Here is a 26,133-nt window from a genome sequence, read left to right on the forward strand (position 1 = left end):
CAGTAACTCTCCCAGCATCCCTGGGGAGTCACGGGGGTTCCTTGGCACCGCAGCCTCTGGTTCTGCTCCATGCCCTGCTTCCCTCACACTCCCAGCTGTGCCCTCCTCTCCACCCTGTGTGGACTCACAGAGCAAAGACCCTTTTCTGTTTCCCCACATCCCACTCATTCAAGGTAACTTTGCCTGGCAGTTTTTAGGATTTGTATATCATAGCCCAGTAGATCTTGTCCTTAAATTTCCGGGCCATTCCTCTGCCGGCTACACCCAAGGACCCAACACCAGCTGTGCACTGATGAAGTAGCTGCCCCCACCTGGACTACAGTTCTTCAGCCCTTCTCCCTAGCTCACTGGTTAAGAGAAGACAGCTTAGCCACTTCTTTATCTCTGCCAGCCCACCCTGACCGTGCCCTCGGTGGTCTCTTTCAACAACCAAAATGGCCCCATCAAGGGTGTGTGCTGAACAGTTGTCTCTGTGGAATCCCGCAGCCCAATCTTATCAGCTGAGCATTATCCTTCCTGCTAATCTAACTCATGTAAATGAAACATAGAAGAGCCCCTAGAAGAGTTACCATGTCAGTCAATAAGAAGCCTCTTATTCAGCCCAAGTTCAGAGGAGAGGGGGGCAAAGTGAAAAGTTGCTTTCGTGTCCTTCCAACTTGCATTCCACCACTCATTACTTGAATAAAAATCTTTTTTAAAAAACAACAGCTTGTCCACTGGGCACAATAGCTCATGCCTGTAATCTCAGCACTTTGAGAGGCCCCGGTGAGAGAATCACTTGAGGCCATGAGTTCGAGACCCACCTGGGAAACAAAGCAAGACTCCGTCTCTACAAAAAACTTTTTTAAAAAAATCAGCCAGGGCATAGTGGTTTGTGCCTGTAGTCCCAGCTACTAGGGAGGCTGAGTTGGGAGCATCCATTGAGCCCGGGAGTTAAAGGTTACAGTGAGCTATGATGGTACCACTATACTCCAGCCTGGGTGAGAGTAAAACCCTGTCTCTAAAAAATAAACAAAGAAAAAACCAACTTGTGATTTTTGCACCCAGTTTTAACAATTCTTTGTGAGAAAAAGACCACACCAAAAAAAAAAAGACATCTCTATATAAAATCTTTATTACAGGCAATATTGGTCCGTACACTACACAATACCAACAGTACAAGTTTAATCTTTCAAAATCATCATTTAAACAGCAAAAGACCAAGAAATAAAATTTGAGTCAACTGATTATTTTTCAAAATATTCTCAATGCACATTATCCTCAGTTCCCTTATTATAATGAAACATACAAATACAGAAAAATACCCCATTTAACATATACTAGTGTTAAATGGTTATTTGGCTTAAAATCTGGGTTAAGAAAATCCTTTTTAGCAACCTACATACAGATAAGTGGCAAACTTTATTATATTAAACAAATTCATTCCACTAAAACATGTAAAGAATTTGATCCATCATGTGTTCTGATCCCAGTACAAGTGTTTATTCTCTTACCGTCATGGTTCTTATATGAAGGACCAACTCAAAGAGCTGTCCTAGATATAACCTTATCCTCTTCCCCAACACACTTCATCCAAAAGTCTGTTCAACAGATGGCAACCGGGCAGCAGTCACTTCGCCATTTGGTGCCAATGGCTCTGTGAGAGCGTGGCCAGACCTGTGAAACAGCCCATTTTCCTACCTACTGTGGGTTGCTGCTCAGGAGGGACGATATACGCCAATACAAGCAGAAAATCTGCAGCTCCTCTGCTACGTGCCTTAGAACACTTTCAATTTTTCTGGTCAATGCTCTGATTAGGTAACATACATAAAAGCCAGCATATTAGTTTAAATCTTTAAACAAAAAACTATATTTTCCAAAGTCATTATCATTTGGGGCAATTAAGTGATCTTTTCGGGCTTTGTTGAGCTTCATCTTTAGGGCATCTCTTCTTTCTTCCCATTCGTGAAGTTCGGCGTTTCCATGTGCGAATTTACAGCTGCTTCCTTCTGTGCAGGTGCCGTTCATATACCTGTTAGGACAAGTCAGCTGGTGAGTGTCCACAGGTTGTTTACAAAAATCACATCATGATTTTGAAAATGCATACTTCACTAGCTTTGTGAATTGCATATGACTTTTATTAGGAATCTCAAGCCTAGAAAAAATGTTTTAGGCTGGGTGCAGTGGCTCATGCCTGTAATCCTAGCCCGCTGGGAGGCCGAGGCGGGTGGATCGCTTGAGGTCAGGAGTTCGAGACCAGCCTAAGCGACACCCCCGTATCTACTAAAAATAGAAATAAATTATCTAGACAACTAAAAATATACATAGAAAAAATTAGCCGGGCATGGTGGCGCATGCCTGTAGTCCCAGCTACTCGGGAGGCCGAGGCAGAAGGATTGCTTAAGCCCAGGAGTTTGAGGTTGCTGTGAGCTAGGCTGATGCCACGGCACTCACTCTAGCTGGGCAACGAAGTGAGACTCTGTCTCAAAAAAAAAAAAAAAAAAGAAAAAATGTTTTATAGCCATGACATCCACAGTAGAAAAATTAATACTTTAAACCATTTAAATGTATTCAATGAAAAGTACTAATAGGGGGAAAAAAAGACTACAGTCGTTCCTGATGCAGTGGAAAGAAATCAGGTGCCATTTGTTAGGTGTGGAGTCGAGTGTGAGGGAGAGGAGGAAGGTCTAGAGTGTAGTAGGAAGATTCAAGCTGGATTATAGTTTGTGTAGAGTGAGGGCTGGGAATGGAGTGTAAAAAAGGGTTGGACATAGGGAATTTGGGACCATTTATTATTGTGGTGACAGTAATTATCTAGATTTTATAATATGTTAAAATTAAAGGTTTTATTTTTGGGCTATTGTGAGTTAAGTTTATATTCTGGCTAAACTCTATTATAGTAAAAGACAAGCCGTTTTGGCTGGATTTTGTAAGATTTTATGTTTTGAGATTTTGGAGGAGACATTTGAAAGGGGTAGTTTTAGGAAGAGTAAACTGGAGTTTTTTATGTCCCTGGATAGAGTAAGAGTTATTTGAGGCCAATTTTATTTAGTTTTAAGAGTCCCCAAAACCAGGGAAGGGCAGAGGAGACGAGGGCTACGGATCGGAATAGGCGTTTCTGGATTTAACAGTGCCGCAGGCCAAAAGGCCGGGGTTTTTTGGTTTACCGGTGGGACTTTTGAGTGGAGAAGAGAGAGTAAGAGAGAGAACGGAGGAATCTGAGAGCGAGTCTGTGAGTTCCGACTTACCAGGAACAGGATGCTTTTAGGATGTGGATTTGAAGCTCAGCTAAGGAAGACCCGTGGGATTTTTTGAAGGACAAGAGTGAAAGAGATAGGAGGGACTTGGGAGTAAGTTTGTGAGCTTTTATTTTTTGAGGACGAAACGTGGATTGTGAAAGTCAGTAAAGGGAAGATTTGGGTCTCGGTCCAGTGTCCTTTTTTTCTCATTGGTTTAGGAGGGTCCTGGTGGATAATTATCTTATTTTGGCTGAGTTAAAACATTTTGTCTATATTTTAGGATTAGAGACAAGTTAGAGGATGCTGTATGGCTCAGGACTTTTTTTAGTCACCTTGTCAGAGATAAGGGAGGTTTAATGGCTTGGAGGGACTCTTCGATTAACTAAGGAGACTGGTCTTTCTTTCTTTAAAGATCTATGGACATTTTATTGGTGATTTAGGGACTCAGAGGAAGGCAGGATTTGGGAGTTAGCCCAGAACGAGCTGTCACTGTCTGTTGTTTTCTGAGTCGTAAGTTTTGTCTGTTAGAGCCTTAGAGGATGTGTCTATCCAGTGTGCCTGCTTAGGTGTTGGCATCAAATGTTAGGTCTGGAGCCAAGAGAGAGACATGAAGTCTCATGTGTAGTGAAACATTGTTTATTTTGAGCATCTGAGTGCAGATGGGTGGAGGCGAAAAAGCGTCCACCCCGGGGGAGGGGAAAGTCTTGAGTTTTATAGAGGGTTTTGGAGGGGGCAGGGAGTTAGTCACATCTGTAGAGATAGGGGAGGGGGTAGCTTCGTCCTTATTAGGGGGGATAGGAATGCCGGTGTGGCTGCAGCTGTCTGTGGTCGAAGTTAAATTTATAACCTTGGACTCTCCAGACTCCTGCAGCTTTTGTTTCACAGGCTTTATGATATTTTCTGGGTTCCCACCCGGAACAAACCTAACAGCGTTAAGTAAAAAAATGGCTTCAACAGTTTTAAGGAACATGGATCTAAATTTGGAAATTAAGTATAGACAGCAAGTGAACAAAATTAGGAGCAATTCAAAATTATCTAGTTCTTCCCTGAAACACTTTCTAATAAGATGTAAAGGAGTGATACTATATTATGTTAACATTTCCCTTCGACCTAAGTTCTAGATTTACTTTTGAAATATAACTTAAAAGCCACGTCCAGTCTGATGACCATCTACTCTGAGCCAAGGCTGTGGCGAAGGATTAGAGAATCGTGGCTGTGAACTCAAAGATCATTTGGGCAAACGTGAATGAACACGCTTCTCTATCCAGGTCTCTCAAGGCCTGTCACGCTGATACTGGCAGACTGTGACACCTCTTCATGCAGCCACAGGAGAGTGAAGAGATGCTCAATCAGCAGCTAATACTTTGAACCAAGACACAAGTGTCCTCTCAGGGTCCACGAGGGCACAGCAGCGCTGGATCTTTACCACCCAGATGCTCTCTGTCTACTGACGTCGTGCCCAGGAAAGTCGCGACTGGCAATTTTCACGTGGAAGAAATGTTCAAACCCACATACCTATCACAAATACTGAAACAGCCTGTTGGGAAGCGGTGCTGCCAGCAGTACTGGTCGTCCTCGGTGTGGAAAACCTTCTCTTTGTGCTTCTCCGAGGAGATGTGGCCTTGCCACTGCTTCTCGCTGTTGCAGTTCTTCCCGCACATCCAGCAGTGAAAGTCCACCTAAGGAACAGCAAGCACACGTGTCCCCTCAGTCACCTGACCCGAGACCCATACTCTATTCTCAGGGAGCCTGGAGCGGTGGGGGAGCTGGGCAAGGACATAAAACTCAAAGTCAGGAATAGCAAGGAAAGGACGGCCGTGTGGGGAGGCCACCCGGCATGCAGGAAGCAGACACTAGGGGAGACACATTCTGCCAAGTGTCCAGGAAGTCTCCGGCAAGCAGGTGACAGGAGCTGCTATGCAAACAAGGATGTTCGCTGGGAGGACAAGAGGCAGGCTGAAACCAGGATTCTGGGAATAATGAACATCATAAGGAAAAGCAGAGAGGCTATTAAAGACCAGGGCGTGCCAACTCCAGAGGGACTAGCAGCAGCTGCATTCAGTGCACATGAACTGGGCCCCTACTATAGGCCCGGCTTGTGCCAGGCAGCAGGGAAGTAAAGGTGCTGCCCTAGCAGGGGATGGCCCACAAAAGAGCAACTCTGTTACGGTGGAATTTAAGTGCTACCACAGATACAAACTTTATTTTTTTATTTTTTTAAAGGCTGGTCAAGTGAAGGAGTGGGAGTGGAGAAGGAACAAAGGAATCTGTAACTGGTTATGATCAATTATGTGTAAACACCACTGCACTCGGACCAACCCAGATACAAACTTTAAGTGTCTGGATAGTATTTCTCAAATGCAATAACTCCAACACTTAATAAAAACAGATTCTTCCCAGCAGTTTGGGAAGCCAACGTGGAAGGATCACTTGAGCCCAGGAATTCAAGACCAGCCTGGGCAACATAGCAAGACTCCATCTCTACAAAAAATAGAAAAATTAGTCAGGCATGGTGGCGCATGCCTGTAGTCCCAGCTACTCAGGAGGCTGAGGCAGGAGGATCACTCGAGCCCAGGAGTGAAATGATATGATATGATATGATATGATAGCGCCACTGTACTCCAGCCTGGGTGAGAGAGCAAGACCCTGATTCTCTTTTTTTTTTTTAATTTAAAAAATTTACATGTCATTCTTGTGCAGGGGCCATGCTCATCTTCTCTGTATCGTTCCAATTTTAGTATATGTGCTCCCAAAGCGAGCATGACCCAGACTCTTAAAAAAAAAAAAGATTCTGACTCATTTAGTCTGGAGTGTCAAAGAACCTTTATATTACTAAACACCTTTATTATTACACATGAGGTAAATCTCATGATCCAGTAAGTCAGGGTGACCCTGCTTTGGGAACACCAAGGAGCACTTAAGTAAAGGTAGCACCAGAATCAGTGCTGAGCCCTGACAAAGGTGGCATCCCAGGGCACACCATAAGCAGACACACAGGGCAAGACCAAGCCATGCACGCGCCCCGCAGTGGGCAATGGATCTGGACCCGGCTGAACCAACACAGAGAGTTGCCAAAAGCAGAACACTATACAACCCACCCACTGCTAGATTTGACTGGCTTAAGAAAATAAAAATTTAAATTAAAAAAAAACAAACAACAGAACAAGAAACAAGCAGCAGCATAACACATTCGCATAGGCAAATCCTGAAAAGCACACCAGGCAGAACAGTAGACTGTGTCAGAATAAATGCATATTTATAATGATAGGTAAACAAGGCCTGCAAAAATACACACTGGATCTGGTCCCTCTTGGAAGGGGAACAAATGGCTTCCAACTTTATCTGTAACATTTTATTTATTTTACAGAAGCAAATGCAGCAAACTGTTAACATCAGTTAACATGGGCTGGTGGGCTCAAGATATCCATGTTACCCTCTTTACTTTTTTGAAAATTTTAAAAGAAAACCAAAACGGTTAACAGACCACCGGCAACTTAATGTCCTCACGGAATCACAAAGGGCGAGGCCAGACTGCAGGCAGCAAGGGGGGGGACCGTGAGGACCGGGGAGTGGACAGCCCACGTTTCCTGAGCATCTTCCGTGGCCTCCCACCAGGATAAGGGTCACAAACTCATTACGCTTCACTTCTCCATCACGACAGCCCCACTCGGAGATGTAAATAATCTGCCCAGGCTGGTCAAGAGAGAAACCAGCACTTGGAAAAAGGATCAAGGAAAGGATTTTTTAGCATGAAGAGACTTGGGCGAATGGCAGGAAGCCACTGGAGAGAAGATGAAGACACCAGAGAACAGAGCGGGCAGGCGGCAAGTGGCGGAGCCAGGTGTTGGAGTAGGTGTCAAAGGAAAGAAAGGCTCCGTCAACAGCTCAGGAGGACCAGCTGAAGTGACCGGTGGTACTTACGGTGACTTCGGCATAATCTGTTGGCATGTGAATTTGTTTTCCATTTTCCTTGTTTGACTGACTGGCTACATCATCACTTTTTTCATTTTTTTGACTCTTTAGCCAGAGTTCATAAAATTGCTCCATATCTTGTACTAAAGAAAAATAAATTACTTTCAGCAGCTGCAACTGAACACCATTTAAATACACACAACATCATGCACATTTTTGGTACCAGTCAGCATACATTTTCAAAGGCTGAAGGAGACCGATTATATTAGACACAGAGCTATCTAGTCCAAGCAGCAGATAAACTCATGCTTAAGAACCAATTTCAGGACTGTTAGACCACAAACATTAGTTTTCAAGATTAATTAACTCCTCCCTGCATCTGCAAGACACTTTGGGGTGTTTAAAACTCAGAAACCATCATAAGGATATTGCCCAAAAAAGCCTCAGCACTGCTTCATGTCACCCTGCGTTCCACACTCAGTGTCAGAGTCAGAACCACACGGGCTACTTACGTGGCTGGGGGGTTGGAGCTGATACGCCCCTTACTGACAAAAGATGAGAAACATACTACTACTGGACCAAGATTCTGACCTGATGGGAGTCCATCAGTCAGGCCACAGTCCTAGAGGACCAATATGCAGGAGGGCTGCTGACAGCAACGCAACCGTGACCAGTCCTGGGCAGTGGCTGCCAGTTACTTCCTATGGTAAGAACAGGTGTATTCTGCATTACTGTCAGGTGTGCCAGCCAGGGTTTCTCAACCTCAGCCCGGCTGACATTCTAGCCAGACAATCTTTGCTGTGGGGGCCGTCCTGTGCACTGTCGAACGTTAAGCAGCATCCCTGGCCTCTGCAACACTAGATGCCAGTAGCACAGTCCCCCAGTTCTGACAATGAAAATGTTTCCAGACATTGTGGGAGGGAGGGTGCGTGGCAAAATTTGGACCCACTCAAGAACCACTGTCCTAAAAACTGGTAATGAGAATCTGGTCAAAACTTGGCTTTAGTAAGACCTGACTGCACGGCCTCACTTCCAACAAGACAGCTAGAGGGAGTCTCGCACGACTCGCTTTCTATGCATGTGGTTGAAACACAGCAGGTGACAGCCCTAAATCTGGTTGGTTCCTGTAATCCAGGAATTGCAGAGATCAGTTTACTTAAGATTAAAAAACAATGATCCTTGGAGTAAAACATTTTACCGTCAAAGTGAAAGGTTGTCTGAGGCTCCTCTCAAGGACTCCCACGATAAACTTGACATTTGACCAAGATACACATTCTCTCCCTGAGCCTCTGAATCAGGGCCTGTTCTACTAGTAAGGGCTCCTTGAAGAAACCCCCAGTTCTAACCTAGTTAATTCAGAGGGCAACTATTTACAAGGGGAGCAGATGGTCTGACTTAAGCAATTATGAAAGAACTGAACTTTCCCAGACATTTCTCAGGAACACATTTATTGCATTTAAGGATGCAGACCTATATATTCATATCCAAACCTGACCTAACCAAACACAGATCAGACATCAGATTCTACTCCACTGAGGTTGTAGTCACATTTTCCAGCCATCGTTACCAACAGAAATACTGATGAAACAGGGTACAACTGTTCAGAACGCAAACTGCTCTCTGTGTTTACAGGGAGCTGGCAAATTTAGAGAGGAAGGGAACTTGCAGGCGAACTGGCTTTCACAGGTGTCAAGGACACAGCTAAAAGATCAACTTACTCCCATTCTCCTTCATGTAAGTCCACACTTCTCGCTCCTCAGGACTATGAGCAAAGGAACAGTTTCCAACATATTGACATTTTTTCCCAGAAGCAATATGGTTGCACAGCTGTATTAAAAAAATAAACATAATTTAAGACAGAGTCCACAGAGTAAAACTGCCTAATTTTTACACTGATGCAAAATAAGCATTATTATCCATGCTAACGCTTAATAATAAAATTCTAAAATAAGATTACTGTGATTCTATTCAAATTGATTATATGCCCAAAATACATGAGATGATATTGATAGTAAGCTTTCTATCTGAAAATTTTTCAAAAGAAAATTTCCCAAAGAAAGGAAAGTATGGAACATTTTCTTACATAAAATCTCTGCAAACTTCCTTATTCAGAACGTTTCATCTCCACAATACAAATCTCTAGCCCTCTCAGTCTGACAGCTCCTAACACTCATGATGGCTCCATGTCAGCACTTGAGAAGCAGTAAAGAAACTGCAGGCTACTCCAAAGGTTACTAAACAGTGCCAGAAACATTTCAGAAATTTAACTTACTTACACTGGAAGCTGACCCGGCCCTAATTCACTAGATATGCATTATCTGAAGACAGTTATCACACTAACCAGGCCAACGATCTACAAAGCTTTCAAATAATACATCTTCTGGATATTTGTATTTTTATTTAATAAACTGAATACAGTGATACTGGTAGAAGAATAAAGTGACAGTGATCAGCAGATACAGAATTCCCTAAGAATCATGACCAGCAAGAAGCAAGGAAACCTCCAGCACCGAGAGAGCTCATTCCTAAATACCACCAATCTACTGGTCTTTATAGAGCATAAATCCTACTGTAACTGATTATTAGCTTATCTTTGTGTTTCAACAGGAGCTGGCCCTATATTACCTAGCTTATGTAATATTAAATGCTTAGCATCTGTTTTTGCTAGAATTTTAAAAGCGGTCAGTCCTTAACACTGTGCATTTCCTCCCTTGGTGGCAGTGACCCCACCCTTAAAATCTTCTGCATAAAGTCAGTAGTCAATAAACAGTCTGGTGACTGACTTATTATATTCTCTCCCCAGTCAAACCCCAATAAGTACTCAGTCGTATCACTAGGCAAACATTTACCATAGTCTTTCAAAGCTCAATGATAAGAAGCAGGGAGGAGAGAAGAGAAAGGAGGAGGCTGGGCCTTGTGCTGGCATTTTACATAATATCATCACACATAAACATTCCCAATTACAGATGAGCAAACTGAGGCTGAATAACTTGACTGGGGCCCTTCTGGCAGAGTGTGAAGCCCATTGTCTTTGCACCTCACACTACACTGTCTACACACATACACACACAGAGTATAATTTCTTCTTTTAGAAAAAGAGTTCCTTAGCAATACCTAGTGTGGCAGGGAACAAAAGAGGAAACAAGCTATAGTAGCATTGCACAGTAGTACACCACGTTTGAGATTAAAGAATCATCAATAGTCCTGGGCAGCTGTCTCGTGACTCAGCTGTCCTCATTTTAACAAAGTATTTGGTGTATCTACATAATCTACATTATCTTTTAAACCACAAGATATCATGGTTCCAATAAACCTCTTTCCCCCTCCTACACAACCCATCAATTATCTCTGTCTAAAACCACTTTGGATAAAACACAAATACACCACAACCTTGCAAAGACTGACCTCGTTGCTTGTTTAAGTTTTACAAAACTGCAAGGTATTCTAGGTGATAAAAATTCATCTATCTCTTCTTCAACTCTTTCTGGCAGTTCAGAGAGGGAGGCTCCATTTAGGAGGGGACTCTGCCATCCATCTGCCCTCCTTCTCTGTGAAAAAGGTTCTCTCCGTATTTCCTTCACCAGACAGAAAGAAAGTTAACTCCCTGTCAGTGCTCCAAGTGCCCCTGTCTATGAATTCACGTAATGGAATACCTCTAGACTCTCTCCAGCCCCTCTCTTGTGAACAGGGAAGTCCAGAGACAACTCAAGTGGTGTGCTCAGTCATCTCCAAGATAACATAAGGCGCGACCGTGTTCCAAGATGGAACGTGTTACCACAGGAATGAAATACTACCCTAACTTTAAGGTGGTCTGGTATTTTCATTCAAAGGGTTTTTTGAGGAACACGTTCCTCTAACATTAAACATTTTCCTTTGGGTTACTTTTAGAAAATCCTTGGCCGGGCGCGGTGGCTCACGCCTGTAATCCTAGCTCTGGGAGGCCGAGGCGGGTGGATCGCTCGAGGTCAGGAGTTCAAGACCAGCCTGAGCAAGAGTGAGACCCCGTCTCTACTAAAAATAGAAAGAAATTATCTGGCCAACTAAAAAATATATATACAAAAAAATTAGCCGGGCATGGTGGCTCATGCCTGTAGTCCCAGCTACTAGGGAGGCTGAGGCAGTAGGATCGCTTAAGCCCAGGAGTCTGAGGTTGCTGTGAGCTAGGCTGATGCCACGGCACTCACTCTAGCCCGGGCAACAAAGTGACACTCTGTCTCAAAAAAAAAAAAAAAAAAAAAAAAAAAGAAAATCCTATCAATTGGGTATCCGTTGGCTAGTATCCCTTGCTTTGGTGAAAGAAACAAGGCACAGTAAGAATAAACTCAGCAACGGCATTGATTATAATACAGAAGCCTTGGGCTTGACATCAAACCTGAGGAATCAAAATTAAATGAAGTTCTCACTCCCTCCCAAAAGTAATTCATGTAAAAAATAAATTATGCCCATAACTTTTTCTCAATTATATTATCTATTTACTTTTTCCAAGTGACTCATAAAATTCCCATCAATATGAAAACTGCTATAGAATCACACACACACTAAAGAGGAAGGAAAACAAACACAGGACCATTCAAATTGCATTATTACTGATGAGCATTATTCAAAGAGCTTGCGTTTCAATCTGAATTACTACTATTTTCTAATGATTTGAAATGCCTAATAAAAAAAAGTGGCTTAAAAATTACGTATGTACATCAAACTGTAAAGGCATTTGTTTCTTTGTGGGGAGAGGACGGATGTTCATCCACTTCTTACGTTCAATAGACATCACTCTCATCGCACGACGATCTTTGGTCCACCTAAGAAAAATGGAGTTCAGAAAAAACAAAGACACACTGGCAAAAGACATTATTTAAAGGGAGAGGTACAGAGTTTGTACCTGAAGAACCAGAGAACTTTTTTTCTCAACCCATCTAAAAGAAATGCCTTATGATTCTATAATTTCACCTTCTGTTGATATTTACAAACATTCTCTACGCACCCTAAACAAAGAATTGATAAAATACAGGAAAAACACTACTTTTGAGTTCTTAGCTTCTAAGTCCTAAAAATCTCTTCTCTTTGTTTTGTAATTACTCCTAAATTATCTATTTCTTTCTGCTCTCTTCAAAGCCTTAATCTTTTTTCTTATATGAATGACTTTATACCTATGAAACAGAAAATTACAAAATAGGCATTGTTTCCACACACACAATACTTACGAATGCCTTGCTTTTGCACTACAATATTTTCTGTTTTTGTCTGGTTCAATGACTTGACCATTTCTCAGACATTGGGCACACACAAATTTTATCTTCATATTAAGAGATCCAGGCATTATTTGATTGCCAAGTACCTTAAACGATTAAAAGATCAGTTTCAATTTTAACAGAAAATCAGTTTTCTGACAGAATACTGAATTACCATGAATTTTTTCTACAACAGTATAAAATTTTCTGTTTTTGTCTGGTGAGAGCATTATATATATGCTCTGATAACTAATTCTCTCCGCAACTGCAAAAAAACAAATGATAAGAGCAGATTACAGATGCCAAATTTCAATTTATGAAAGTCAGCTTTGGAATTGATGACTGAGATTGTTTGATTTTTTAGGGGGGCTTTGGAGGGATAGTAGTGAATAAACAAAATACACCAGATGGGAAGCAAAACTGCAAACATAATCTGCCTCCCTTACGCTAAGAATCCCCAAAGCCCAAATAAATAGGCCAAAGCTAACTGAGAAAACAGTGTCCTACACTCTTGGCGGTACTGTGGGATTCCCTAAATTTTTTTTACAATGATCAACTAAAATGCTGTTTCTTCAGAATTATTCAATTGAACAAACATTAAGAGAGTAACAGATTGTAAATGTTAACTGCATCTGCCAACAACCAATATCTATCAGGCAATGTCAGAAAGGGTACCAAGTACAGAAAGTACACAAGAGAAAATACCTGTGCTCCAGGTACATTTGCTTCCATATTTTGCCAATAGCGTTTAGATTCTTGAGCAATAGCATCATGTGAGATACCTGGGAAGTGTACAAACCTTCCTTTAAATTCTATATATAACAACAACAGTCCACCAATGTGGTCACAGTCAGCTAGGAGAACCCTCAACTCCCCAATTACTGTCACGTAGCCTAATCCATCACCAAGGATGAGTATCACATTACTCTTTTTCAAAGAACAGCTCACAAAGGAGTATCAGTTCTCCAAGACGCTCCTGGGGAAGTACGAATACAGTTTGTTTTCCACTGCCACCAAAAAACCCTCTTGACTGAAGGCCCCTTTCCACTCCAGTGTCCAGACATCGATCTCCTCTTGGCAATAAACAAACATGAAGGGGCCCGAATGTCTACAAATATAGTAAATATAGTTCTTTGTGCCTTCTGAGGAATATTTCTTCTCCACAAATCCACACTACACATATGGACTTGTGTCAACAATTAATTACACAAGACCACACTCAAAATAGGTGCCTCTAAAATCAAAAGTGACTACACAGTTTAAAGCTCAAGACAAAATCAACAGTGTTGCCACATTCCTGTTTCATCACACCCTGACTACTCTTGAGGAGACACGATTCTCAATCACACCCAGTCCTACCTGTTTCATTCTGCATTATCCAGACTTTCAATTCCACAAGACTATGCGCATAGAAGCACTCATCTTCCCTTAAACAGCCATATCGAACCTCATGACGACATAAATCAAGCTGACACTGACCATGAAAAGAACGTATTTTGGAGTATTTTACTGTTGTCTCCCGCAAAATGTGGACAAGGCACCTAAGATGAAAACAGAGTGACATTTTAATATAGTTCTGCCATAGATTTTTTAAAATATATATATATATATATATATGCACACATATTAATGTCAAGTTCTAGATCAAGAATACATTTTAAATCTTTCAGAAAAAAATAAATTATTGTACGCAAATGTTGAATTATTAGGGGAGTATAATGACATTTTAAGCCATAGAGTACCTAAACACATGTCATGAGAAGCTATAAATCAGTAATGCTTTTCTGTTTTAAATAATTAATATAATAATTATTTAATTCCCAGAAAAATCCACTAAAGTATGTTTTTAAATAGTCATTGTTCTTCAAAACAACAACAAAAAGGGAAAAGGGGGAGTGCCTGGGCAGATACTACTACTGGTTTTATTTGGATCTAAGAAAAGAATCTATTTTGTCACTACAAAAATTAGAAACTACCAACATACTTATTGTCTTCAAACTCATGCTTTGTAACCGGGTGAGAACAAGCAGTAGAATTATCTTTATTTCTTTTACTTATCATTCTAGGCTTATGATCAAAACATTTCTGGAATAGAGAGAGAAGGATTATCAAAAAAACATAACACAAAATTTAAATTTTGTACCCAGAATATTGCCCTAGTTTTAATATCATTATAAACTTACACATTACATACTTGTACCAATTAATATTCTATACGAAGTCTTGTGGGGGGATTTTGTTTTGTTTTGTTTTGTTTTTGAGACAGAGTCTCGCTCTGTTGCCCAGGCTAGAGTGCCATGGTGTCAGCCTAGCTCACAGCAACCTCAAACTCCTGGGCTCAAGCAATCCTTCTGCCTCAGCCTCCCGACTAGCTGGGACTACAGGCTTGTGCCACCATGCCTGGCTAATTTTTTCTATATATATTTTTAGATGTCCAGATAATTCTTTTCTATTTTTAGTAGAGACGGGGTCTCGCTCTTGCTCAGGCTGGTCTTGAACTCCTGACCTTGAGCGATCCTCTCGCCTCAGCCTCCCAGAGTGCTAGGATTACAGGCATGAGCCACCTCGCCCAGCCTTGTTTTCTTTTTGAGACAGGGTCTTACTCTGTCACCCAGGCTGGAGCGCAGTGGTGCAATCACAGCTCACCGCAACCTCCAACTCCCAGGCTCAAGCGGTCCTCCTGGCTCCAGCCTCCTGAGTACAGACGCGTACCACCACACCTGGCTAATATTTTAATTTTTTTGTAGAGATAGGGTCTCACTATTTTGCCCAGGCTGGTCTTGAACTCCTGGCCTCAGGTGATCCTTCACCTTGGCCTCCCAAAGTGCTGGGATTACAGGCGTGAGCCACTGCACCCAGCCTCAGTATGAAGTCTTAATATTACTCTTTTTCCTAAAGTATGGAAGTGGATGGAAGTGGTAGCTTCCATCCACTGAGTGAATGCTTTATCACAAGGAGGACCTGCACTAATACTCTATGCTCCTGGGTTTGCAAGCCAGAAACTATCGCCAATTTTAAGCGGAATATAAGGTCTTGGAGAAAGCACCTCACAAAGAAATATAAATTCCCCAAGATGCTCCTGGAGAAGTTTGAACACAGTAAGGTTGATCTTTCCATTGCCACCAAAAAAAGCCTCACGACTGAAGGCCCCTTTCCGCTCCAGCGTCCAGACATCGATCTCCTCTTGGCAGTAAGCAAATGTGCAGTGGCCTGAATATCTACATTCCTCCTCAGCAGCAACATCTAGAAAGACAGGGAATGAAAAGACATTTACAACATGGCAATTGCTTTTTTAAAGCTAATGAATATTAATCACATTGAGGACATCATTTGAATTTTTATGTAACGGCTCATGAACAGCTTTAAACAATGATACACATATTAGCATCCAAAGATGGTATCAACTCTTTACCAAAAAACAGCACCAGAAGCCTAAACTATTTTTATTACAGGCAGGGGAAAAAAGCCTTGATAATCTCATGTACTACACCTAAGTTCAAAAAATCATTTCGGGACATTTAAAACTCATTCAGATGAAGTGGTTTGACAAACATGAAAATATGAAGTTCTCTCAAAAGCATTATAATGTGACAATATTTTCAAAGCCTCAGTTCAGTGTTCTGATTCTGTTTAGAGAGAACTTAAAGTTTGAGACAGTTTTCTAAAACTGAGGCAGTTTTTTAAAACCTGATCAAAGTTGTTTCCATAAACAACTATAAAATATATACAAAAAGTTAAAAACAGTAAAGATAATATAAAAAATACTAATATCTCAATCCAAGGAACTTGTCTAATATTAGCTCTATCTAAATATTTTCTGTAACAGTCAATACTGGAGCCATTATAATAAATGTAGCAAATGCAGTCATGTGCCACATAATGACATTTTGGTCAACTATGGATCACATATACAATCTTATGGTACCATAAGTTTATAATACTATTTACTATAACTTCTCCACGTTTAGATATGTTGAGACACACAAATACTGACCACTGTGTTACAGCTGCCCACTGTATTCAGTACAGTAACGTGCTGGACAGGTTTGTAGCCCAGGAGCAATAGGCTGTCCCACGGATAGCTTAGGTGTGCAGCACGCTAGGCCATCCAGGTTTGTGTAAGTACTCTATGATGTTTGCACAACGAAAGCCCCTAATGACACATTTTTCAGAATGTTATCCCTGTTAAGTGATGCATGACTGTCATTTATCACTTACATAATATATACCAATTAAGTAAGAACAGTATTATACCTTTACATATATAATATGGTCCTTCATAATTTGTTTTTGTTGGTCTTGGACGTATTTTTTTCCATGATTTGTCTTCAACATTCTTTTTCCTACCAATTAAAATATCTTTCTTACACTTATGATCTATATTACCATGGTAAGTGAAGTCCATTAACTTAGGGCCTGAAAAAGATGTAAAGAGGATGCTCAAATGCACAAAAAATATCCTTTCATTTACAGGCACACTGACAAGCAGACGTGAGCAGATGAACACTGATTATTAAATTCCCACCAAAATCCCATTTTCACAACCTCAAAAGGTAAACAGGCTACTGAAGTAGATTTTTGCCTTTTCTGCTGTTTGTCAGCACAAAGTTCTATAAGTCAACACCACTCCTGCCAGACATACCCTTATTTAACTACTAGGGAAATAACTTAGATAGAAATTCTGATGGCTTATAAAAGAAAGAAACACTGTTAAACATAAAACTAAGAAAGAAAATGAAGTTGAGTCAAGATCAGAATAAATTATATTTATATCACTTGATTTAAGAGTAAAGACATGGAAAAACACAATAGAAAGTACTTTAATTTTCATATACATTATATCATATACTGGTCTTACAATGCTTTTTTCTAGTTCTTGCTCTATTTGAAAATTATCAAATTCTTAAGCATATACTTAGAACATAAGGAGTTTCATAAAAATTTCAATAAGCTGCCCAAAGCAGGTAAATATTCTATTCCACATGATTCTAAAAATAAAATTGTATCAAATAGGAACAGAGACTTAGCCTGTTAGATTCCAAAGGCCCCAAATCAGTAACTGCCACTTGTTTAGGAAGAATTCAAAATAGAGATTGAAGAGCCACAGTAGCTTGTGTTGTTCACACGTATTTACAAATTCCTAAGAACTTTCAGGTTATGACCTAGTTTATAATACTCTTTGCCTATGTGTTTGGTCCTGACCTGATTTTACAAAACAGATCTGGCAAGCTTGTCTCAATTCATGAGTTCCTTCAAGAGGATGTCTTGGAGTCATTGATGAAGACGGTTTGGTAATTGCACTTCCAAAAAAGTTTCCAAAGTCATTTCTAGGCTGACTTGAAATTCCCAGGAAACTCTCAGAAGCAAACAAACTACCTGGTCCATTCATCTGCAAGAAGAATAATAAATTTAAAAGAAAAACAGCCAACAAATATTACATTATCACTAAAGAAGGAAACTGAATTCATCTGAAAAATAAGATAATCTTCATAGAATTGGGCCAGTACTATTCCGTCCTTAATGCTCTTCTATATTAAAATCTGTCTCTTTCTACATTTTCCTTTCTTTGGGTCTCTAGGCCCCCCTCCACTTTTTTTGATCCTCCATGAGTTGTGATAAGTAATAAGTTCTGCTTCAACAGTACACACGTTTTACATGCCTTGATCTTATATTTCCTTGATTTGTTTATGCTATGCTAAATAAGCCTCTTACGCTATCTGCAACAGTGATTAATTTGCTATGACAGATCCAGTCTTAAACAGAGTATTTATTACTGGATGTTCTAGAAAAGTCTTACTTTAACACGATTTCCCACAGCACAAACAAAATTTAAGGGAGACTGTCATGTTCATTCAAATAACTCAGTTACTTAAGTAAAAGATCTATTTTCAATTTAAGCGATGTATTTACAAAAGAGGAAGTGGCACTTACAAGTAAAAGGGAAGAATTACTGTTGTTAAGCGCTGTTCCCTCTCTAGAAGTTGAGGTGGACAGATCTAAAATAATAAAAAAACTTCAACAGACCTTTTCATTCTAATCATGTAATAAGAACATTAGGGCTTAGTAGCATCCTGGCTCTGGCTTCCCCACACTATTCTCCCGTCCCAGTTCCTAGAAGCCCTCTTGCTCATTGACAAAGAGGGCTCTGGAGTTTTTCCTTTCCTTTAAACAAGGGCATAAATAACTCTTAATCAAACAAATTTAAATAAAAGCTATTTTCAGAGAAATAGGCTAAGGCAGGGCCCACCAAGCGGGACTGCTAGAAAGACAAAGACTGAGATTGCAGTGATGACGCCATGGCACTCTAGCCTTGCAATAGAGTGAGACCGTCTCAAAAAAAAAAAAAAGAAAAAAAGAAAAGAAACTAATCATTTATATTCAAAATAGGAAAAGAGCCTTTCCTTTTGAAAATATGAAGCAGGAACTAACCATAACATTAAAAAGTCAGTAAGGTTCAATTACTTTTTCTTTCCTCTCTGGCCTTCTTGTTTCCTACATATTTTAATTTCTTCAGTTGCAAATCTTTAAATCAATTATTTAAGATTTTTGCCCTTTTAACCATGTAACAATGCCACCAAAAATAAGAAGATTTTTCTCATTATTGTTTAAAGTATATATTAAACCTAGAATTACAGAAGTCGAACCAAAACCTCAGCAATCCCCTTGCAGGGATTAAGGCATCAGCCACAGTTTACTCAGCTCAAAAGATGAAGACTAAAATAGAAAGATCTGTTACCATTTGGAACACAGACTTTAAATCAGTGTTTGCTTAAGTTCAGAATTTAAGAGACTAGCCTGTCTTTAAGATGGGATACAGCTTTATTGGAGAATACATTGAAAAGTCATTTCACCCCTAAAACAATAAACACCCAGCTTAACATACTACCTGATATAGAAACCAGTGCCACGTACATTCTATTCTCATGCCTTTGCTCCTTGATCTCCAGAAGGGCACAGTTAAGTTAAGGTGAATTCAAAACTGAAGGCTCAGTCTTTATATTTTTAGCTACAGTGAAAATAATTCAAGTACCTACTACCTAGAGTCAGTTAAAAACTGTCAAACACCAACTTTATTTTTTAGAAAATTAACAGCAATTGTTTATAATTTAGGCTGGATTCTTACCTCGTTTTGATTCACTGATTGAAAACGAATTTAAAGAAGAACAAAAATCTTCTAAGGATGAAGTCAAAGGTGGATAAAATTCTGAAAAGGAGGGTGGAGGAGCATACCTCGCACCAATGGGTAAGGTTCCTAACAGAGATGCCGAAAAGGGTATGCTAGGAGAGACACTGGCTGTCTGAAGGGGTCCTCTGACTAAAGCTGATGGCTGGGGAAGAGAAAAGATGTGATTAAAACTCACAAATCTCTGTCACGACTTTGGCTGAACTACTTTCAACATCAGCACACAAAAACAAATTATTACACTGGGTGATCATGTTACATAAAAACATTTAAATCAAAATCAAGATTCATTAGAAGAATTTTACTACAAAGCATATTTCTTTTCAAGCCCAATATTTAGAAAAGATGAAGGTGGGATGTCTAACACTGTTTTAATCCCAATGTTACATTCATATTTGATCTGCACAACCTCCTTACGACTCCCTAACCTTACTGGACCACAAAGCTCATAAGGATTCACCTCCTTATAGAGGAATTGAGGGGCTGTGCAGGGTGGGGCAGAAGGAAGTGTGATCCAGAGAAGAAAGCTGGAGAAGCCCTTGGGGACTGGGACCCTCTTTCTGGATGCGTGAACTTACAATCACACAAAGACAAACAGAACTCTAACTTCCCCAGGCCCTATCAAAGCTACAACTCACTGAGAGCTTCCATGTGTCATACACTGTAAGTATCATACACTATCTATTTGATTCTTACAATAGGTCTCTCAGATACATCCTACTGTGACTGCCATCATACTTCCTTGTACTAGGAAGTGAAGGCACCTGCCCAAGACCACAGAGCTGGTAAGAATCAAACCCAGCTGTCACCCTTTTGTACATACTTCTTACCTCATTCAACTCCACACTGATATAATCTACTTCACTGGCCCTGGAAACCGGTTCTGAACTTCTCCCTCTCATCATCATACTACTAGTGCTGCTGCTCTTTTGTTCTATTTTATGGCAGGGGTCAGAAAACATTTTCTATAAAGAGCTACATATTAAGTATTCTAGGCTTTGCAGGCTACACAGTCCCTGCTGCGACTCCTCAACTCTGCTGTTGCAGTGCAAAAGCAGCCACAGACAACACATAAAATGAATGGTTGTCTGTTCATTAAGACTTTCTTTATGAACCCTGAAATTTGAATTTCACATCACAAAATAATATTCTTCTCTTTGTTCTTTTTCCAACCACTTAAAAATGTAAAAACATTCTTGGTTTGCAGGCCATACAAAAACAGGTGGAGGGCCAGGTTTGCCCTGCCGCCAATAGTTTACTGACCCCTGCTTAATAGTATATGGTCACTGCAGAATTACCCCTAAGGAATGAGAAACCCTTAACCCATAAAACTCATTTTTTCTTAAATATCAAATACCTATTCTTTATCAGGATATTTACCCTTTCCACAACATGTGATCCCAATATAAAAAGAAAAAAATCAGCTAATTACTAAATAGCATGTCTCTTCCTTTTTTTTATTTCAAAAATGATCAAATCAACCAGTTATCACCAAAGAAGGACAAAAGTAATTTTCAAGGTGACAAACCCAAAATTCAGCCTATAAGCAATACTGAAAATATCTACTAGGTTATGTTATAATTAAAAAAAAAAAAAATTTAACCCTGCCTTCAGAAGAAAGAACAACACTGAAACTTACCATAACAGTTTCATTGGTTTCCGGGGCAGAATCAAGAAGGTCGTCTATTTCATCTCCAAGGACCATATCACCATCATCTAAAAAAGCTTCTGGCATAGTGAAGTGGATCTTCCCCCCATTCGCCAACACTGCAGACGGCAGAGCACTCTCTTCCGCTTGCATCGGCAAAATAGAAGTTAAGGGCATGATAGAAACTGAGGCCAGCTCACTTCCAATCTCATGAGAAAAACTGGATGCAGGTAAAGAGACAACGGAAACTGCTTCTTGCCTCGGAGTTAATAAATCTGTAACATGGATGGAAATGTACCCGCTTACTTTTACTGTACTTACATAATACTAATGTTAATAGCCAATAATAGAAAAAATGAAGATCTAGGTGTAAATATGAAAGCAATTGTAAAAATAAATAAATAGATATCATAATAAAGCAACTACAAATAAAAGAGTAGAAGGAATTCTAAAAATAATTCATTTTACCCAGAAATAGATATATTCGCTTGTGAAAACTTACCTTCTTTCACAAAATGCCTGCACCCCTTTTGGGCACAGCTATCAGGGCCATGGTGGGTTGTCAGTGATTGCTTACTGACATCTAATATTATCAATCACTCACTGGCACATCCAAAAGCACAAAAATGGCTTTCAAAATCATTCTCACTTTAATATTAATATAACCCTGCAACGATCTTATTTGACAGCACCGTATCACATATAAAGTCTAAAGCTGGCACTTCTCGGATTGTTAAGATGACATAGGCAAACATACCTGGCTCAATATCTTCCACAGAGTAGTTCAAAGCCTAGAAATTAAACCAAACAATGGATCATAATATTTTCAGGATTCTAAACCATAAAGCAACCTGTAAAACTCACCCTAAGAGATCAAGGCAGGTTTTCAGAGAAATTCGACTCCCTTCCAATTAAGATTCAAGAAATGAACGGACTACACAAACCTCTATAATACAAGGTGTTAGATGAGGTGCTGGTCTAGCAGTGCTACCCCTCACCTCTTACAGACCAGCATTTCTCAAAGGACACTCAGCAGAACACCAGGGACTAACCCAGCCACCACTCACCACCCAACTCACAACGGCCATTAGTATCCTAATTGCCTCAAGACTTACCTTAAAAATTTAAAAAAAAAAATTTTTTTTGTTAATTTTATCCCAAATGCCTCTCCTAACGAATGTTTGCCCTAAACCACTCTTTTTCAAACGAAACCTAACACCTATTAACATTCTACAAAATGCTCCACCAGACTTTAAGAAAAGTTAGTTAAGCCTAAAATATATTACTTGAGTAGTTGGTTTTCTTTTTTAAAGTGACAGAAAGCTATGGCCAATTATGTATTTTAGGAGTAAAAAAGTTTCAAAAATAGACATACACCAAAAATATTAAAGGCAGAATTGCTAACACTTCCATCCTTTCTTTTAATTATGATGTTTATGGGCCAGGCGAGGTAGCTCATGCCTGTAATCCTAGCACTCTGGGAGGCCGAGGTGGGAGGATCACTTGAGCTCAGTAGTTTGAGACCAGTCTGAGCAAGAGTGAGACCCCATCTTTACAAAAAAATTAGAAAAAATTAGCCAGGCATGGTGGCGGTTGCCTGTAGTTCCAGCTACTGGGGAGGCTGAGGCAAGAGGATCACTTGAACCCAGGAGTTTGAGGTTGCTGTGAGCTAGGCTGACACTTTAGCCCAGGCAACAGAGCAAGACTCTGTCTCAAAAAAAAAAAAAAATTATGTTTACAGAAAAAATAACTTTACCTTGGTAGCACCATCCCCAGGAACTGATTTTAATGAGAGCTGAAACAAAATAAAGACATTAATTTAAAAACAGAACTGACTTCTACCCCACCCCCACTACGGAAGTGAGCCAACCACCTCTCTGTATAAATAAAAACTATTAAAAAATATATATATATTAGGTTATTAAGTATGAAATGTCTCATTTCCTTAAGTACTAAGTTTGATAGTTGCTATCTCTGTCATTTCACTTTGACACTTTTTGTTTTATTTTTATTGTGATGGTACATCCTCAGTCTTATAAATGCACATTTTGGCTTACAATTATCTATCAAATTTTTTTTTTAGAGCAATTTTTGCGAAACCATGGATAAGTCAAAAATTCTTGTTATTTTCAAATATGAATTCTGTTGTGGAACCTGTGCAGCACAGACAGCTCAAAATATCAATGAAGCATTTGGGAAGGACGCGGCTAATGAATGCACAGAACGTTGATAGTTTCAGAAGTTCCATTTTGGTGATTTTCATCTTGAAAATGAGCCACGTGGGAGACCTGAGACCAAGGTGGATAATGATGACCTGAAAGCTATAGGGGAAGTGAATCCATCTCAAACTACTTGTGAATTAGCAGCGAGGTTTGACATTACTATTCCAACAATATTCAACCATTTGAAACAAATCAGCAGGTAAAGAAGCTGGATAGATGGGTTCCACATGAATTAAACAAGCATCAGAAGAGACATCATCTCGAAGCTTGCCTTTCTTTGCTATCACAACATAAAAGCGAAACATTTCTACACTGCATTGCTACACGTGATGAAAAATGGATTCTTTTTGCCAATCGCAAGCATTTGGCACAATAGTTGGATAAAGATAAGTGCTAAAACACAGTCCAAATCTGAATATTCATCACAAAAAGCTGATGGTGTCTGTTTGGTGGTCCAGCACTGGTATTATCCACTATGGCTTCATGAAACCTGGTCAATCAATTACTGCAACCAACTGGATGCTTGCGATTAAGTAGCCAAGATTGGTCAACAGAGACAGGCCAACCAATCCTCTTGCAAGAAAACACCATAAACAACACTGCTCAAACTACAGAAGCTGGACTTGGAAACTCTCTGTCTTCCATCGTATTCACCAAACCTTGCACCAAGTGACTACTGCTTCTTCCAGGCTTTGGACCACTTCTTGCAAGGAAAAATATTCAATTCTCAACAAGCTGTGGAAAATGCCTTTCACAATTTCATGCCCACTCGCTCTCCAGGATTCTTCACTGCTGGCATAAACAAGCTACCATTCAGATGGCAAAACTGTGTTGACAGTTTAGGCGCATCCTTTGATTAATTGTACTGCTTCTTGTTTGAGATATAATAAACTACACTTTCGATTCAATATCGGACATTTCATATTTAATGACCTAATAAATAAAATAAAAATAAAAACAGAACTGACTCCAAGTTACAAAACAAAATGCAAATATCTTATGAAAAGAATGCCAGCTTACCTCAGCTCTAACATATGCTTTTCTTATTTTAAATCCCAATTTCTGAGCTAGTTCTTGAGTTAGTTTTATTACATGTTCATCCTGAAAAAGATAAGTAGGTATGCTTAATGGAAAACTATATTTACTAACTGTGAAGGAGACAAAACAGTGATGTTTCCTGGCGAGACATTTGCTTTGATAGCAGTTATACCCAACTGAAGTAGGTTGAAGGGTGGATGAAAAATTTAACTCTTTAAATGTCACTTCTCCATATGAGAGCACTAAATGGTTATGATGTAAACAAACGAACTAAAATATAAATTCCATACCTGCGGCACTGCTAAGGAGCACTTGGCTACAGCATCGTAAGCCTCTTTGTAGCTTCCTAAATCACTTAAAGCCTTAGATTTCCGATACAGAGCTTTGCAGTTACTGGCATTTAAGCTGAGGACTGTATTGCAATCTTCTAAAACTTTATCATGGAAACCCTGGTGTGTGAGATCAAAGAATAAAGTTAGCAATCAAACAATTCACTTCTTGCACTGACGACTTCCTCTAAATGAAAACAAATTAAGATTCCATCCTATTACCTTCCTTTTAAACTCCAAGTCAGCAGTTAATATTTTCCTTTTTAGAATTATTTTCATTATGAAATTTCAAATACACAAAAACAGAGTATCATGAATACCCATGTGCCCACCACCCAGATCAGACATATGTTAATATTTGGCCATAAAGGCCCCAGATCTTCAAGAAATAGAACTTTCTAGACCATAACTGATGCCCCTGGGTGTCACTCTCCTTTTCTCTTCCCCTCCCCTCTGTAGTTTCCCTTTTTCAGAGTACATTAAAATGTCAAATGAAAATGTGACTCCCCAACAGTTAACTGATGAGGAATACATTATCAAAAACAAAATAAATAAGCAATTCTCACTAACAAAGAATTATGTGACAACATAGTATTTTTCTTAAATTCATGGGTAGGTGGGTTTGGGGGAAAAAATTACAGTTAAATTTTATTGAATGTCCGTAGTGAAAACCAGAAGCACATCAAAACATTGTTTTTTAAGTTTAAAAATGTGAAAAGCTTATGTTAATTTCTCTGAAGGGTAATTACTGTTTTGTGCTAAAAAAAAAAAAAAAAAAAAAAATTCCTAAGAGGACTAATGGAATCTTGACTAAGAGGTGAACTGCTGACACGGACACCTGACAGACACGCTGATCTGTGAAAACCTGTATCTTCCTGGGCTGACGTTTTTTAACAAGCAGACACACCTTCAAAAGCCACACTCAAATAGGAATCTTCAAGGACCAGTAACTAAGAAATAAATTATTTTTAAAATCCCTAAATATTTGTCCAAAACTAATTTTCAAAAGCCTCAGGTCACTCTAAAAGCAGTTAATAGGCCTTTTTTAAAAACCGAAATTAGGAAATTGACTTTTCATTAATGTGTTAAGTCACTGAAGAAAAATTTTTCACTCTAGAACATTATTTTAAAAATCATAACTCACCATATTAGAATAGCAGGCAATACGATTTATATGTAGTTTTTCAATTATTTCTTTAGGGATTAAAATTTCTTCAGACTTTGCATAATCAGCTATGTTCAAAGCTTCTGTGTACTGGCTTATTGAGCTATTCCAATCACGTTCCCGATAAACAGCATTTCCTTCATTAAAAAGATTTCTCACAAGAGCCCGCAAATATACCTAAAAAAACAAA

The 26,133-nt window shown here is 39.6% G+C and overlaps 1 protein-coding gene and 1 non-coding gene across 5 annotated transcripts in view; both read right to left on the bottom strand.

Annotated features, from left to right (window-relative positions):
• Positions 1–1,096: 1,096 nt before the first annotated feature.
• Positions 1,097–26,133, bottom strand: part of ZC3H7A (zinc finger CCCH-type containing 7A) — a 38,201-nt gene continuing 13,164 nt past the window's right edge. For 2 of the 4 annotated variants that reach the window (XM_045542614.1, XM_045542615.1), the window contains exons 4-23: positions 25,923–26,120; positions 24,740–24,898; positions 24,432–24,512; positions 22,946–22,984; positions 21,947–21,980; positions 21,181–21,464; positions 19,482–19,686; positions 18,290–18,354; positions 17,561–17,747; positions 16,613–16,774; positions 15,405–15,601; positions 14,343–14,443; positions 13,718–13,899; positions 13,064–13,140; positions 12,332–12,465; positions 11,824–11,929; positions 8,849–8,957; positions 7,140–7,273; positions 4,734–4,897; positions 1,097–2,011 (exon numbers count right to left, since the gene is read on the bottom strand). In XM_045542614.1, coding sequence (XP_045398570.1) covers positions 1,822–2,011; positions 4,734–4,897; positions 7,140–7,273; positions 8,849–8,957; positions 11,824–11,929; positions 12,332–12,465; positions 13,064–13,140; positions 13,718–13,899; positions 14,343–14,443; positions 15,405–15,601; positions 16,613–16,774; positions 17,561–17,747; positions 18,290–18,354; positions 19,482–19,686; positions 21,181–21,464; positions 21,947–21,980; positions 22,946–22,984; positions 24,432–24,512; positions 24,740–24,898; positions 25,923–26,120 — 2,808 coding nt within the window. In that variant the 3' untranslated portion in view covers positions 1,097–1,821. Of the gene's footprint in view, positions 2,012–4,733; positions 4,898–7,139; positions 7,274–8,848; positions 8,958–11,823; positions 11,930–12,331; positions 12,466–13,063; positions 13,141–13,717; positions 13,900–14,342; positions 14,444–15,404; positions 15,602–16,612; positions 16,775–17,560; positions 17,748–18,289; positions 18,355–19,481; positions 19,687–21,180; positions 21,465–21,946; positions 21,981–22,945; positions 22,985–24,431; positions 24,513–24,739; positions 24,899–25,922; positions 26,121–26,133 lie in introns of those variants that run through there. The other 2 variants (XM_045542616.1, XM_045542617.1) reach the window with 2 other exon arrangements.
• Positions 5,874–5,980, bottom strand: LOC123633667. The gene has a single exon (XR_006733693.1). It is a non-coding gene; the product is annotated as a U6 spliceosomal RNA (small nuclear RNA).

Source organism: Lemur catta, chromosome 2 (genome assembly GCF_020740605.2).
Source record: "Lemur catta isolate mLemCat1 chromosome 2, mLemCat1.pri, whole genome shotgun sequence".
Lineage (NCBI taxonomy): Eukaryota > Metazoa > Chordata > Mammalia > Primates > Lemuridae > Lemur > Lemur catta.